Raw genomic sequence first — 16191 nt, 5'->3', positions numbered from 1 at the left:
ACCCTCAGTGTCTCTGTTCAGCTTCCCAATTGGTAAAGCCACAGTAAAATTAGTAGCCCCCTAGTCACAGAATGGCAAAGAAGAAAATGAAACTATATCTACCTGTTGCTGTGCTCTACACAGAGAAGGGCCAAGAAGGGAATCTAGTTTGTTATAGAGATGTGGCTTCGGCCTCTCCCCAACATCACAGCACCCACAGAGGCGGAACTCCTGCCCCCCGGGGGTCTATCCGCCTCTGCCCACCCCCACTGCCTGATGGTGAGCAGGCCAGGCTGCAACAGCCCCCTTGAGACCTAGTGAAGGAACAGAGGGGCCTCCTAAAGAAGAGTGACCGCAGATGGCGGGACACCTGGCAGCCCAACTCCACTCAGGGCACAGCCATCTGCACTCGCAGAGGCAGCCACAGTTGAGTAGCCGCACAATGGTGGTTGACTGGCAGGTCCTGTGAACATGCCAGCAGGGAGAGGAGGTCGACACGTGAGCAGGGGAGTGAGCAGGGGTCACCCGTGGAGTGACGCAGACACGGCTGCTCCACAGCTCGACAGACTCTCAGGAACTTGCTTGCTCTTATCAGATCAAACACAGACCACAGGAGCAGCAAAGGCATATGTGGCAGGACACTGCTCGGGCCAACCCCACCCTGCCTGCCCCTGGCCACAAGTGGAGGTGGGGCCCCTCTGGCAAAAGCAGCAGCAGCAGCAGCAGCAAAACAAGGTTTTGGAGCTCTGGTGCACCTCTGCCCCAGCGTCTGGGGTGACATTGTCCCACACGGTGGCATCAACAGCAGCAGAGTAAGCAGCCACTTACACAGGACAGTTGGAGGCATTCTGGGCTGGGGTCTCTGGATCAACTCTAGGGGGTCAGTGAGCCCCTTAAAATTACAGGCAAAGTCAAGATGTATATACACATATATACATTTACCTGTAAAACGAGTCCATGCTCATCAGACTCCCAAAAGTGTACATGACACCCCCCCCAAAAAAGTTAAGAACCACTGTTCTAGGAAGTTCTTCCTGACAGGTAACTGAGGGCAAGGCCCTGACAAAATGGGACCCAGGCTATGGGTGGGACAGTGGGGCTGGCTGTGCAGAGACGGTCAGAGCGGAGAGAGGAGCTGTCAGGCAAAGCAGGACCATGGGTGGTGCCAAAGGCCAGCTTCAATTATCTTCTAGTTTGCCCAAGAACTGGTTCTGCTGCATGGATGCCCTGGATGACATGAAATCAAGCACTGTCATCTGCTTGCCTCTGTGCAGGACCACGAGCCCATCCCCATCTTCCCAGCACTAGCCCTCAGGAGACAGTTACAGACAGAGCCTACCATGCCATGGCAGCGGGCCCGTGCTGTGGCAAAAGCTGCGGCAAATGCTGCACTTCTTGGGTTAACAAGAAGTAACCTGGAATGCTGAACTGGATGGAACTAGCACCATGGCTGAATGTTTTTCTGGGAAAACCCCTCCTTCCTGGCATCGGGTCAGGCAGGAGTTAAAGGCTCTAAACTCTGTGTAACCTGAGCCAGTGGCAGCTGTGGGTTTTGCAAAATACCCACCCAGGCCTGCCTCTCTCAGGGAGGGCTAAAAAGCAGGTCTATCCTTTCTAAATGAGGCAGCCTCCAAGAGCTGAGAATTCTAGAAATTCTCATTCAAACTGCACTTATAAATCATGACTCAGCAGCGGATTGTATTCACTCTTCCCCACCAAAAAACCCCAAACAAACAAAAAAAAATTCTAAGTCTTCCCAAACCCTCTCAAACAGGAGAGGGTTTCAGTTTTCACTTATTAGGAGGTTCTCTGCTCCCCTCCTCTGAATTGTCTTGCTTCGAACCTCCTGGGGAAATGACCTAATGAGCTCACAGCAAGATGACCACAGGGCGGGGGAGGCGGCCGGCCCAGGCTCTGGCTGGTCTGCACGAGGGAGGCAGACACATTTCTGACCATGGGGCAGACACAAACTGCCCACAGCTGTGCCAGCAAGGCCCCTCCCCTCCCTCAGGTCACCATCTCCTCTCTCTAATCCACTCTGACTGCTGCACCTTCTGCCTCTGTTCTGGGCTGTCTGCCAGACTCTGCCTGCAGCACACGGGCACGGATCGGCTGCCCTCCAGCTGAAGGTGGCCTCTCCTGCCACCTCCAGACTCATCTCCTGACCAGCTGAGATGTAGGGATGAAGCCAGACTCCCAAAGCTTGTTAAAAGATGGAGCCACAGCCACTCGGCTCAGGGGCCCCCAGGTCTCAAGCCCCTAAGGGCAGGAGTTGACGGGCAAGAAAGCAGTGGTCCCGAAGCAGCGTTTGAAGTGACAGGAGGACTTTCAGAACCCCAGTGCTGACAGGGTGCCACCAGGCTCTCCTCACTGTACAAAGAGCTCCTCTTTCTGGGGGGACTCTAACCCCCCAGGCCTTTTTATCACTGCTGCATCACAGGGCAGCAGCAGCGGGGCCTGATGCAGGGAGGGGCCGCTCAGAAGCTGAACTCAGCAGTTACATGTGGGCATAGTAACAAGGCCCCACCCGCAGGTCTCCGCACACAAGAGGAGCTACTCTTGCCCCTCTGTACTGTCTGCCCTGGTCCAAGGGTGGCCCATCAGCTGCCTGCCAGACTCCCCGGCAGTTATCTGGCTGTCGAATGTCTCCCTGGCACATCTGAGTACCTTCTCGGGGAATTCTGAGCCTTCCCTCCACAGTAATCCTGTCCAGGTAATGGATAAAATCCCAGTGAAGCCCCACACTTTCTGAGCTGCCCCTGTTTGACTGCACCTTTGGGAGAATCCTCTACAGCCACTTAATGTTTGCTGGTTGTTTTTGTGTTCATTCTGTCCCGATTACAAAAAAGAACATGTCCCAGTCCCAACCCAGCTCAACCAGCACCAACACCTCCTCTGCAGGAGCTGGAAGCACTACGGACCGACGTGTCGGAGGAGTACGGAGCTGCATGCCCACCCTCTGAGAACATGCTACTCGCCACAACACGCAGCCCAGTCAGCAACAAAGCTGCCAGTGGCCAGAGGGAGGGAGGCATTTCAATGCCCAAGAAACGTCTGCAAATGCTGACGCACAAAGGATTTGACACTTCCCCTTGTTTAGATACTAAACCTGCTTAGAGAATGTAATTCTCAGAGTTCCAGGACAACATTACCTTCGAGATGTAGGTCAGCTGCAAAGATCCAACTGCTCCTGCCCCAACTGCCAGGTTCTGAAAGACACATGTTTTTCATTTTAAAAAGGGAGGCAGTGGAAACAGCACTAGGCCAGAGACCAAGACTGTAGTTGCTGATGTCGCCTTCCAGCCCTTCCATCTTGAGCAAGTCACTTACCCATTCGCTAGCTCACTCTCCTCGCCTATAAAACAGTGATAATAACTCAGGTTTCCTTGAGCACTACGCCAGCCTTATTGATTACAGAGAGGTATTCTAGTAGTTAAAAGTGTGTCCTCCACCATCTGACCATGAACAAGTTCCTTAGCCACTGAGCCTCAGTTTCGCCTTCTGTAAAATAGGGATAATTTTTCCTACCTCATAAGATAGTTTTAAGGATGAGTTAATACAAGGGTACTTCAAAAAGTTCACGGAAAGATTCGTATTGACTTTTAATTCTAATTTTCCACGAACTTTTAAAAGTACCCTTATACATTTAAGAGCTCTTGGAATTGTCCCTGGTACATAGAAGACATTTAACACATGTTTGCTATTATGTTTTTTCTGCCATGACTGCTCTGATCTCATTGACCTTGTCCTGTTTTGTGCCACTGCAAAATTTCTTTTCATAATACATCAGGTACAAACTCACACAACACAAAAATAAAAATACATCTGCTCAGCCTACTTCAAAGGACTGTTGAGTACCAAATGAAATAACGTTGGGGGGCAATGGCTGCAGGGACACAGGGAGCCGCAGGCTTCTTCTACAGACTGAGTATCTGTCACCACCCCCATCCATTGTACAGTTAAGGAAAGTAACTTGTGAGTGAGGGGATTTGTCCAAGGTCACATAATTGGTGGCAAAGCTTGAACTAAAGCTCAGGTCTCCAGACTTCCACACCAAGGCCTTAGAAACAGCATGGTGTCCTTTACAAAGCTCAGCTATTGGAATTTTAGCTGTGACATTAATGCTCCATGACCTAGGCAGGTTCCTTTATCTTTAAAATGGGGACAGAAAGCCCTGTTTCATAGGGTGGTTGTGAGAATTATATGAAGACACAGAGCGTGCCTAATGTATGGTGGCCTGTCCCTCCCACACACTAATTACAAGATGCAAATGCCAAGTCTTGGGCCGCTCTTGCCCAACTCAATCTCCTCACCCCAAACCACAGCCCAAAGGCCTCCAAGCCCTATCCTGAATTAGGAGTGACAAAGTGGGATTTGGGGAAACATTCAGACCCTAACCCACTGGTAATGACAGGTAAGGGCCAACCAGATTTCAACTCTACCTCATCCCCTCCACCCTGGAGGTGAAGGCTGCTCCACCCGCAGTCCCCTGCCTCCCGTCAGCTCTCTCCATTGGGCAAGAAAGTTATCCAGCCTAGGGGGGCAGGGGGTCCTCACCCCCTTCACCCACACCCCAGCCACAGCCTGCTCCTAAGCTCAACTGCACCTCCAGTCCACCATGAAAAGCCAGGAAAATATGATGAACATCTGAAAATGCTGCTCCTTCACCAACCTTCCTCCCCACCCAGGGGAAGATGAATGACACAGGAGAAAACAGCCCCAGGATTCCTGAGGCCTGATCCAAAGTGACGCTCAATGTCCATTCCAATTACTGGACCTAGAAGACTTAACAGTGACAGCTCGCTGCCAAGGTGGCACACCGGCAGCCCCAGGCAGACACTTCCTGATCAAGGAAAAATGTGCCAACATGTCTGAGCTGAGGGCCTGACAGCCAGATGTCAGGACAGGAACACCAAGAAACAGCACCTAGGGAGGGGCAGAGTATCAGACCCAGGGAGGGAAGCCCCCGCAAGCTGCCTCCCCTGGCCATGGCTCTGACTCTTCTAGGAAAATGACAAATTCAGAAACCTCCTTCATGAAGCCTTCTCCTCTGACTGCAGCCTGCCTGACTTCCCCTCTCTGAGTTCACGCACACAGACCCTTCTCCAACTTGGGTGCACACCAGCACCTCCCAGGGAGCTTGTCTTAAAAAGCCAGGCTCTAGCTTCACCCACAAAATACTGCACCAGAATAAAGTGGAATGTGATCAGAACATGTATATTTTTAAAATGCTCCCAAGTGGACCCTAAATAGGCCCAAGTTTAAGAGCAGCTGGTCTACAGGACAAAATCCAGCCCTGGATTCTGTATTAGAGAACATTTTTCTGTGAGTTTAAGTCTCTATTTGGTAGACTGTAAGCACATTGAGGACATTAGTAGAATCTTGCTGCTTTGCACAGCAGACCCCTCAATTTTTAGATGAAAACAATATTTGTGTGGTGGTGAAGTTCCCAAACCAGTCCATAAAAGCCTGCTAAGCACTTAAAGCCCTGGAAGACCAATGTGGTTTCTGCCCACCACTGGCAAACAATGTTTCTTTGGAGAGACATCTCTCAGGTTCTAGTCTGGGTGTCACTTCAGTTTGTAGTTCCCATGACCTGGGCAGGGCGCCTGCAGGACAGGAATCAGAATTGGGTGGAGGAGGCAGGAAAGAACTGAGCCCCAACTAAAAGGGGGTCAAGGATTTGGGGACACAGCATTGAGGAATGGGAGAGGGACAGGAAGCATGTCGACATGACAGCATGTGACAGATGCAAGATGGAGACAGAGGCTGCTGAGAATGAAGTCTGGAAGGCTGCTTATGTGAGTCACCTCAGCAGATTTGGGAACAAACTGACACCCATGCTCCGTCCCAGGGTTTTAAGTGATCTGGGATAGGGCCCAGGCACCTATATGTTTTTAGTGCTGCAGGGTAACTCCACTGTGCCGCCAGGTTAGGGGCCATCACTACAGACACTGGCTGGTTCTGCTGACTCTGTACTGGCGACACAGCAGATGGTGAGAGGAAAGGCCACACCCAGCCAGCAGCGCACAGAGTGACCCCAGTTGCTGCAGCAGCAATAAACAGGGAGGTGGAAGGCAGAGAAGGGGCACAGAGAGAGGGAAAGGAGATTCCGGCACCAGGCATGGCTGGCAGCAATCCCGCAGGAGGACATCTGTAAGTCACAAGTAGTCTACAGCTCTTGGGCTTCAAAATTTTCTGGAAAAATGTGAAGCACTGGGGAGGTTCCTGTTAAACGACTGATGGTTTTATGAAGACACTGCCAACGCCTTGCTTTCTGTCCAAGAGCTCTGCCACTGAGGCCTGCGAAGGACTCACTGCCCGTGAGCGGAAAGTACACCGGTGACTCTTCTCCATCACCGAGGAAAGAGCTGAGGAGCCACGCACAGGTGGGACACACCTCCCACATCAAGCCCTTTGACAAGAAATACTACAGTTTCTAGAAAAGTAGAAAAGTTTACCCATGTGATTCCCCCCCTCCCCTCCTCTAGTGACAGTAACAAAAAGCACAGAGATGACCAGAAGACCCAACTACAGGTTCATCATTTCACAGAATGTCAGTACTGAAAAGTTCTGTTGACACTTGTTCACTCCCCACCTGAGTCCTCGAAGGCTCAGCTGGAGGAACTGACTTCCTCAAGGAGCCAGATGAAGACAGAGCTCCTAACTCCTAACGTCAGCCTGGCACTTGGGCAAAGCTCGGCCTGAGAAAGAAAGACGGAAACTGACATACGTGTAGAGACTACTACGTTGCAGGCATGCCGCTCGTACTTGCACACGCTGTCACTTAATCCTAACAAGAAACATCCCAGTTTAGAGATGAAGAAACTAAGGATCCAGTAGGTGACGGAACTCGCCCACGGTCACTCGGGTAGAAAAGAGTCCAGCCAGTATTCAAGCCCAGCCCTTCCCGATTCCCCAGTCCTGTACACTTTCCTTGATGCCCGTCTCCTCCCATGAGATAGGACCTAAGAGTTGATTATCAATGAAAGGTAAACACAAGAGCAGGACCAGCAGGGTTCCACCAAACGAGGCGCTAGGTAGTTGCCCACACTGGGAGGCCAAGAGCGAGTCCGACTGGCTCTGGGGTGGGAACGAGCAGGATTCAGAGGGCGGGACGGGGAAGGAAGCAGACTGGCTGCTGCGGGGCCTTCTTCCCCGCTCCCAACGCCAGGGAGCCTCACAGACAGGCAAAGACAGCACTGGCTGGCCGGGCAGGAGGGAGGACAGAAGCAATCCCACAGCCAGGGCAGGAGCCATGGCCACCCAGACTCAGAAAAGCCCGAGCCTCAGGAGCACGTGTGACAGCACTGGAAGGAGGAGCACATGTGCCTCTGCCTCTGGCATGAGAGAATCACCAGAAGGAAAACAACCAGGCTACTCCCAAGCATCAGGTGACCTGCGCGTGGCCTTCCCTGCTGTGCTGGTGTCAAGCGCATCTCCCCCTTCCGCCCTGGAGTCCACTGGCTGCCACCAAATTGAACAAACACAAGAGGCCCATAACTACTCTCCCCATGCTCCAGTTCAGAACACGTACTTGACCTTCTCCTTCAGGAGAAGTCAATTCTAAGGTGAACTGCTGTGGGGCTGATGCTTTCATTCCCTTACCTCGATCTCAGCTTCTTGGTGACACATGCGCCTCAGACAGGATGAGCTTCAGATGTGCAAGTCTCATGGCCCCTACACCCCAGCTCCCTCTACTTCCTTCTTCCAAGCCTGGTGACAGAGACCTAGAGATCTGCTTAGAAGCCTGGATTCCAGATGCTCCGCGGGGTATGTGTGAGTCCCAGGACTCCGAGAGTTGCCACCTGAATGGCTCTGAAGCCTTGACCTTGATAAGCCCACTCCTCCACCCGCTTCTTCATCCCTGCCTCCCCCACATTTGCCTCAAATGCAGTGTGTCATCTCCCTCCACCCTCTAATCACCCCCACTTCCCCATCTCTGCCAGGGTCCCCACATTCTCTCCCCAGCCAACCAGGTCCTACACTTCACCTCGGTCGGTCCCCAAGCCCGCCACCTTCTTCACATGCCTGTAAACCTGTCCCTTCCTCCCCATTCCAACCACATCCCCACCCCACACATATCAGGAAGCTCTGTGACAAACTCCCAGCTGTCCTCTCCAGCTCTAGCTCTCCCCGCCTCCCCACACGTCTTGATGTCACTGCCAGAACAACCTTCTTAACAAACATCTCTGCAGCACTTTAGAGTTTATCAAAGCACTTTCTCAAACACTGCTTTAATCTTCACAGTCACTACTTCAGAGAGACGATATCATTTCCATATATACAGATGAGGACAGGAGGCTCAGAAATGGCTATCTTCTTAATTAATTCATTATGTTGTCCTGTGCTCACTTGACATAACTAATAAAAATGGGCTCTGAAGCAAAATCTAACATGCAGCCTTGCTCGCAAACACACAACAGCCTGCTCTGCCTTAGAGACAATTTTAGTAAAATGGCATTCTTTGACATACAATTCAATATAGAAATATATAGAGGCATACAACAGATAAATTAAACAAATGTTAAAGACTAAAATCTAAAACAAAATATAGCAGCAAGATTCAAGAAAACTTAGAACAGGCATCACGGTTTTGCAACAATAAAACCTCTGCTAAGTCTCATAGCTTCTATCTCTTTAGCTGCTTGGACTCTAAAACCAAGTAGTGCTAACTGTTAACATGATTTCCCAAAGTGCTTCTTAGTTTTTAATTCTTCTAAATTTAGACAAAGTACATCCTGTTATAAAGACAAGAATTGTTTAAGAAATAAAATTACTATAGAAAATACATAAAACAAAATTGCCCTTATAGTATTTTATGTTAACTCTTAAGCCCACACATAATTTTAACTCTAAAAATTTTAGCTTAATAATAACTTTACCTTTAGCAGAATTTATATTTGGTGTAAGTACGTATCTATCACTTAAAATCTTCTCTTGGGGTTTTTTCCCCAAAGGATTCTGCATTCTTATTCTAATGCAAAACAGGTGAAAGTACATCAGCAATTCTACTTAACCCCTGAAACTGTGTGTGTACGTGCATAGTTAATACACTAATTACAGCTACTCTATGAATTAAAAACACTTTGCCCAAACAACTGCTGAAGATCTGAAAGTTATCAAGATGTTTGTATATGCAGAGAATACCCCTGGACAGACACACAAGAAACTGGTAATACTGGTTGCCCCTGTTAAAAGGAGAATGTGGCTGGGGGATGGGAGTGGGAGGGACAAACTTGTCACTACATCAATTTTCCCACATTTTGAATTTCGCACTATGTGCACATATTGCTCTTCTACTTATTATTTTTTTGCAGATGGCGTATAGGGATGCAAACCCTTGACCCTGGTGTTATCAGCACCACACTCTAACCTACTGAGCAACTGGCCAGCCCTTGCCCGTATTTTAAAGAAAGTTATTTATTGGTTCTTGGCATTTTGACAAGTTGAAGCATATGATGCAAAAATCTTTTAAATATCACTGGACTTTACTTGACCCTGGTGTTATCAGCACCACACTCTAACCTACTGAGCAACTGGCCAGCCCTTGCCCATATTTTAAAGAAAGTTATTTATTGGTTCTTGGCATTTTGACAAGTTGAAGCATATGATGCAAAAATCTTTTAAATATCACTGGACTTTAGTCAAATTTTGCTTAGGGAGGTTTCTGATACAGAAAATGTAATTTTTTAAGAAACACCGACAGCTGGCCAGTTGGCTCAGTTGTTATAAGAGCATGGTGTTATAACACCAAGCTCAAAAGGTTTGGATCCCCATACCAGCCAGCCACCGAAAGCAAACAAGCAAACAAACACCAATTCTGCCTAGCCTTTGAGACAACACTACTGTCCATCACACATTGTATGTTAATACGATCTCCTCCCACACTTCTCTATTCTTCCTACTAACATGCAGCCAAACATCCATTTTGTTGTCAACACTGCTAAAGCTCTTTGCCCCTATCAATAGGAAGAACTGCTTTCAGCTTATTTTTAAAAAGAAAAGAGAAAGAAAGAAAAGAAAAGGAAAGAAAAAAGAAAAGAGCTTTCATTGAGGTCCCAGAGTAAGAGACAATCTTTTTGGATATTATGATGATCCATAATTTACATCATGGCCTTTAGAAACTAAAAGCATCTAAGTATTTTTTGGAAAAAGAGAAAACATACATTTTACAGAGTAAATTTGACAAAAACAACAATCTAGTGCAGTATTGTCTCCATACTTCTGTTCACACTCTGTTCAGGGTCATATAATTGAGTTCTGCAAGTACTTAACCAAGTGGGCATTACAGGGGTAAAACATCACTGTTGCTCTGCAATTTAAACACAGCTACTTTGCAGGTCACTATAGTTAAGCAGAGCAGCACTAAGTAAGGAATTTCATCTCCTCTGTCATGACAAGGACCAACATTAACTTAAAATACAAGTGCTAGTGCCATAATATCATAGTAACATTTTAAGGAAAATTCAGCCAATGTTCGTTTCTATTCAAGAATTGTTTGTTTGCATGCAAGATGAGTAAGTTCTAGGGATTTGCTGTACAGCACTGTGCCTATAGTCAACAATATGGTATTGTGCACTTAAAAATGTGTTAAAAGGGGAGATTTCAAGTTAAATATTCTTACTACGATAAGAAACAAAAAGAATTGTTTGCTTGGTATTGTCAGCATATTGATTTTTAAATGCTACAACCAGTAACATCGAACCTTTCCATTTATAGGCGTCCTTTCTGGCTAATGGGTTTTGTCCTATATTGGCTTAGTGTCACCATGCCTGCATGAAAACCTTGATTCCTTTATTGACCACACTAATTCTAAATTCTGCCAGACGTTCAAGGCTGTACCTGGCCCATGCTGCATTCTGATTCCAAACCTTCCCCCACTGTATGCCCTGCTTGCAGACACTGTCGATGGCCTCCCAGAAACTGCGGCTCTGCTTCAAGGGACTGTCTTTGGGCTGCTGGAAGCCATTCTGCCCACACTTGCTATAGAGCCAGAGCCACTGACTGTCCAGTGTGGGTACATGACAGCCCAGCTCCCTTGGGACAGCTCTGAAGCAGAATCATCCCAGAGCTCCCCACAGGCCCAGGCTAAAACCTACCCTTGTGACTCCTGCCTGAGCCCACACCCTTGTCGGGCTTCCCACCTCTCCCTGTCCTCCTTCCCCAGCTCTCTTAACAGTCTCCCCGGGAACATTTCTTTAATGAAGAACCTGCCAACAAATCATTGTCTCAGCACCTGACTCCTCTTCTCAGGGCCTTCTTCTGGGGACCTCGACCTTACACACCCCTCTAGCCAGGTGAGCTTACCTTCCCTCCTCTGCCCCCAAAATGACTGTGTCTCCCTCACTCAGAACACCTTCCTCTTCCTCTGCACCCGTGCTTAGGACAGGGCAGGCAGAACAATCAGACAAGATGATGTAAGTAAAAACACTTCGAAACCCACAAAATATTCTACAGGCGTGAATAATTTGCAGCAAAAGTTCCTCTAAGACCACCCATCCTTCAAGACCTGGATCTGCTGCCGCCTCCCACCTGCAGGGTCAGCTCCATGAAGGCAAAGACTGTCTTGTCCATGCTGTAGCCTCAGCATGTGGATGAGTGTCTGGTACGCTGGATGAGGTGAGCAAACGTGCTCAATAATGATACTGAACTCCAGGACCCCCTCTATTCTCAGGCCCTCAGGAAATGAAGTGCTAACAGCCACGTTAAGGATCACCTAGAGGGCCCCTCCTCAAGGATAAATGGCTGGACTAAGACACAAATCGACCTAATGGCAGAGCCAAGACTGCAACCATGATCCCTTGTCTCCCAGGCCTGGGAGCTCTCCACATGAGAATCCACCTCCGGGCTCTCCATCTTCTTCCTATGGGCAGCAACAAAGGAAAACCATAACCCCTTCTCCTCCAATCAAAACACTGGCACCTGGGCACTGGCGTTGACAACTTAAATGATATGCTATCTTGCTATAATGATGTCCTGGGATTATTAGCACTATAGTTTTCAGTGTGTTGTTTTCATCTCCCCAACTAAACTTGAAGTTTCCTGGTGGCAAAAACTCACTGAATTTTTTCACTCACCTTCGTCGACAGGACCTGGCACAGGACTGAGTGCAAATATCAGTAGGAGGAAAGAAGCAGACAAAAGTGAAGAGGACAGACTGGATTCAGACAGACCTGCTCCAGATCCAGTTCTGCACTTACCACATGCTGTGTGACCTTGAACAAAATGGTCACAGTCCCTAGGTCCCAGGATTATTGAGAGGACTTAATGAGAAAATATATGTAAAGCATTTCACCCAATGGCTGGAATACGGTAACCACTCAGTAAATTAAGCTATCGTTAGTAATAGCAGCAGCAGCAGTAGTGGCAGACACAGGCTCCATGAGCACCAATGCCAGGTGGCTAAAATAGACAAAGATCAGAGAGCTGGGTTCAGAAAATCCCCTGCTTATTAATGACTATTAAATAACTACGATATCATATCAGGGGTCTCCTTTTCCTTATAATGCCTCTCTCCACAGGGACAGATCAAAATCCCCAGTGTGCCCCCCTCTGCAGAACTTCCGTTCACCTTCTGCCCTCTCCCTAATCCCAGGAAAGCAATATCAGGCACTCTACATTTCCTAAGGGCATGCTTTCTTTTTTTGATTATTTGTTTGTTTGTTTTACCTTTATTTAACGAGGACAAATTTAATAGTTATCCAAGAGTTCCTCAGCCTCAAGAAAACTGATCTCGCCCCTTCCAAAGATTATGCAGTGCTACACCTCCACCTACACTTTTAGGAAAGGGGTGCTAGAACTAAAGATTTAGCACCTGCTTTCTCACAACCTCCTCACCTGGCCCTCTTCAGTTTGTTCATTCATTCATCCAATGAGCACACTTTTAACAAATGCTGGAAACTGTGGATCAAAAGCCAAACCAGATGAGCTCCCTGCCCTCTAGGACCTCCCAGCCCTGAGAGTCCTCTGGCTTCTCTTTCTTAATCAGAGACTTCCTTTGCAGGCTTTCCTTCCTCCCAAGCAACCCTGAGATGAATGTCTCTTAGCAATAACAGCAGGGACACTGGAGTCAGACTGCCAGCGTTAGAGTCTGGCTCTGCCACTTTCTTACTATGTAACTAGGGGCAAATTTCTTCCCCTCTCTACCTCACCTTTAAAATAAGGACAAAAATACCTACCAATTAGACTTTTCAGAATGAAACGAAAGCCCAAAGAACTGTGCTTGCCACATGGTAATAAATGTTCACTAATACCATTTCACAATTTATCAGAACATCCATTTTCAAATCTGGAGTGGTTGTTTGGCCATTAACACAATGAAGAACTACCCAACAACTGAAGACGTAAAATGTTCTGAACTACTGCTATGTCACAGCAACACTCTTCCTTTTTTTGTTTTGTTTTGTTTTGTTTTGTTACTGGCAGCTGGCCAGTACAGGGATCAAACCCTGGACCTTGGTGTTATCAACACCACGCTCTAACCAACTGAGCTAACCAGCCCATCTGACTCTTCCTTCTTAGGCATATGCCAAGCCAACTGAAATCTACTTCTTTCTGGAAAAATGTAAAGAATTCTCAGCATTGGGCCACAAGTTCCATTTGGTAATTCAAACCAGTTCTACCACAAAGAGCATCCTGAGAACTCAGCTGGCAGGAAAGCACAGGAGGCTGCCCTAGGCAGGGTGGGACCTGCTGCAGAGCTGACCCCAGAGAGCTAGAAGGCAGCCCAGGCCAAAGCTTCCAAGGTTAGTGCAAGTATGGGCCCAAGTGACAATCGAATCAGAGGGCAGGTCAGTGTGAGGGAAATCCTGACAACTGGCAACACTCAAGATCTAACATGGTGACACTGTGGTCCTGGGTGACTTTTCACTGACAGCAAGACTCACAGTCTGTGGCCCAGGATATGAAGAAAAGTCCAGCCCTCAGGAGAGGATTGCAGCTGGCAACAGCTAGGCAGGATTCCCCAAGTAACTGAATTTGTATTAAGAATAGCCTTAGTAGGGAAGCATGGGGTGAAGCAGGTAAATTGAGACCAAAGTCCATTCAAATTACTTGAGCTAACATGGCAGATGAGTAGGAGGAGGTATACAAAGGGGGAAAATGGAAAAAGGAACAGTAAGACCCAGGGACCACGGGTCACACAGGGCTCATCACCATGTGCCAGAAGCCAAGTCCACTGGCAACAAAGACTTAATTCCAAGTTCCTCCAACAGTGGGAAAGAGGTACCTTAAATGCTATTTCCTTTCACAACGGATCTGTTGACCCAGCTGTGGGCCCCTGTGCAGAGCAAAGGCAGGCAGAACAACACAGCAGGGCCCCAAGGCAAACCAGGACCAAGCACAAGGACAGACAGGCATTCCAGGCTAAGTCGGGGTGCAGCAAGTGTCCCCACGGAGGGTCCACTCTGAATACCCAGCACTTCAAATGGAAGTAAGTGGCAGGTTTATCAGGGACATGGGGTGAAACACGGAACATGGTACTACTCCGGGTTGAGTCTTTCCTGGAGAAGACAATTAGCAGCAGCTGACTCTCTGAGTATGTTTTCTGCATCTACAGCGTTTTCTCTCAGCCACTGAATCCAGACGACAAATGCCAAAAGCCTCTAGAGGATTAGTCCCCAGATAATGACCTAGAGACTCACACAACTCTTTTTCCACATCACTTCTTACAGCAGGAATCATCCCCTAACACACAGACTTTCCTCCTCCCACGCCTGTGAACCAGAGCCAAATCCCAGCCCCCACGCCCTTGTCCATCCCAACATGATCCTGCTGTTCCAGGGCCATGCCAGTCTCTGTGGCCTCATTCCACCAGCTGCTCCAAGGCAGTGGCAAGGAGAGCACTAACAGCACTCAGTGCCAGAATAAAAAAAGACGTGCGATCCCAAATCAGGGGAGAGCAACTTTTCCCAGACCAGTGATGACTTCAGGGACTCCCAGGCACAGCCATGAAATGTGGGTGCGCCCCCATCTTTGTGGCAGACCTCTACAATATGCTAAGCAAGTCACCTAATTCTGGTTGTGTCCTTGTCTAAGTCAACTGCTACCTCTGAGACTCAGTCTTCTCATCTGCAGCATGAGGAAGCAAAACTGGGAAACCTCCAAGGTCACCATCCCAGGATTCTATGACTCCCTGCTTGAGAAGACCAAAGAAGTCCAACATCCATCCAGCACAGGGAACCAGGTCACATTCTCTGCTGGGGAGGGGCCCCAGACTGGAAGAGCAGGAGCAGCTACCAGACCACAGCCCTAACTAGAGAGATGACAGGAACAAGCCATGCCTTAGAGAGCCTGGATCCAGCCTGGCTGGCCTCCTCCACCTGACTTTTGCAAGTGTTAAATTCCTCCATAGGAGAAAAGACACCAGATCTCCAGGGTCAGGAGAGCTTCCTTCTCCCCAAGCTAAGATCTGAGATGGGTGTGTGTGTGTGTGTGTGCGTGTGTGTGTTGCAGAGCTTTCTCTGCTTACTAACCAGCATGAGATGAAGCCCTTGAGGCTAATCCCATGTGCATTCCTCCCAGGCATTGAAAGGCAGCCAGACGCCCCCTCCCACTCAGCCTCTCACCTGGGGGTTGTCCATGTACCAGAGAAGGCAGTTGGCCTGGGTGTCCAGAATAAAGTACCTCCGCAGAAACTTGCCACTGTTCTCATTTTCCTCGATGTCCAGAAACCCACAGATTCGGTTCTGCCGATCCACATAAGGCATTCCTGGGCTCTGCTCACATCACCCTGCGTGGCAGGAGGGAGTTGCTGGTGAGAAGGGGGGTGAAACAGGTGCAGGACCTGCAGGAACCCTCTCCCCGGCTTGACTCACATCTGCGGGAAGCTGGGCTGGGACTCTCCCTCTTCAGCTTCCTTCCTTAAGCCACCAAATGTTCCACCCCAACCAGACCAAGGACACCTCTACCAACTGTGTATGCAGGCATCCAAATCTGTTAGCTTGTATTCAACTAACTTTCCCAAGACTCTCCTATGTGCCAGCCATAGGGATATAAGCCTAGACTTTAGATCAGGGGCCTGGGTTCAAATTTCAGTTACGGACACTTACTAATTGTATGACCACAAAATATTTAACCTTTCTGCACCTTAGTTTCTGCATCTGTAAAATGGGATAACAATAGTACCTAAACCTCAACAGAATTTGGTAGAGAATTAAGTGCTAAGCACATAGTAAGCACTTCATAAACAATAGCTATTATTATTACTCT

At 48.4% G+C, this 16191-nt stretch overlaps 1 protein-coding gene and 1 non-coding gene across 2 annotated transcripts in view; both read right to left on the bottom strand.

Annotated features, from left to right (window-relative positions):
• PLEKHA2 (pleckstrin homology domain containing, family A (phosphoinositide binding specific) member 2) overlaps nt 1-15733 on the bottom strand; it is a 41824-nt gene extending 26091 nt beyond the window's left edge. Inside the window, exons 1-2 of the mRNA XM_008567817.1 lie at nt 15549-15733; nt 3132-3188 (exon numbers count right to left, since the gene is read on the bottom strand). Of these exons, the coding sequence (XP_008566039.1) occupies nt 3132-3188; nt 15549-15689 (198 nt within the window). The 5' untranslated portion in view covers nt 15690-15733. The remainder of the gene's footprint in view (nt 1-3131; nt 3189-15548) is intronic.
• TRNAI-GAU lies at nt 13409-13482 on the bottom strand. Its single transcript has one exon. It is a non-coding gene; the product is annotated as a tRNA-Ile (tRNA).
• Nucleotides 15734-16191: the final 458 nt, after the last annotated feature.

The sequence above is a fragment of the Galeopterus variegatus genome, unplaced genomic scaffold (genome assembly GCF_000696425.1).
Source record: "Galeopterus variegatus unplaced genomic scaffold, G_variegatus-3.0.2 Scaffold348, whole genome shotgun sequence".
Taxonomy (NCBI): Eukaryota; Metazoa; Chordata; class Mammalia; order Dermoptera; family Cynocephalidae; genus Galeopterus; species Galeopterus variegatus.
This window is presented reverse-complemented; position numbering and strand designations above follow the sequence as displayed.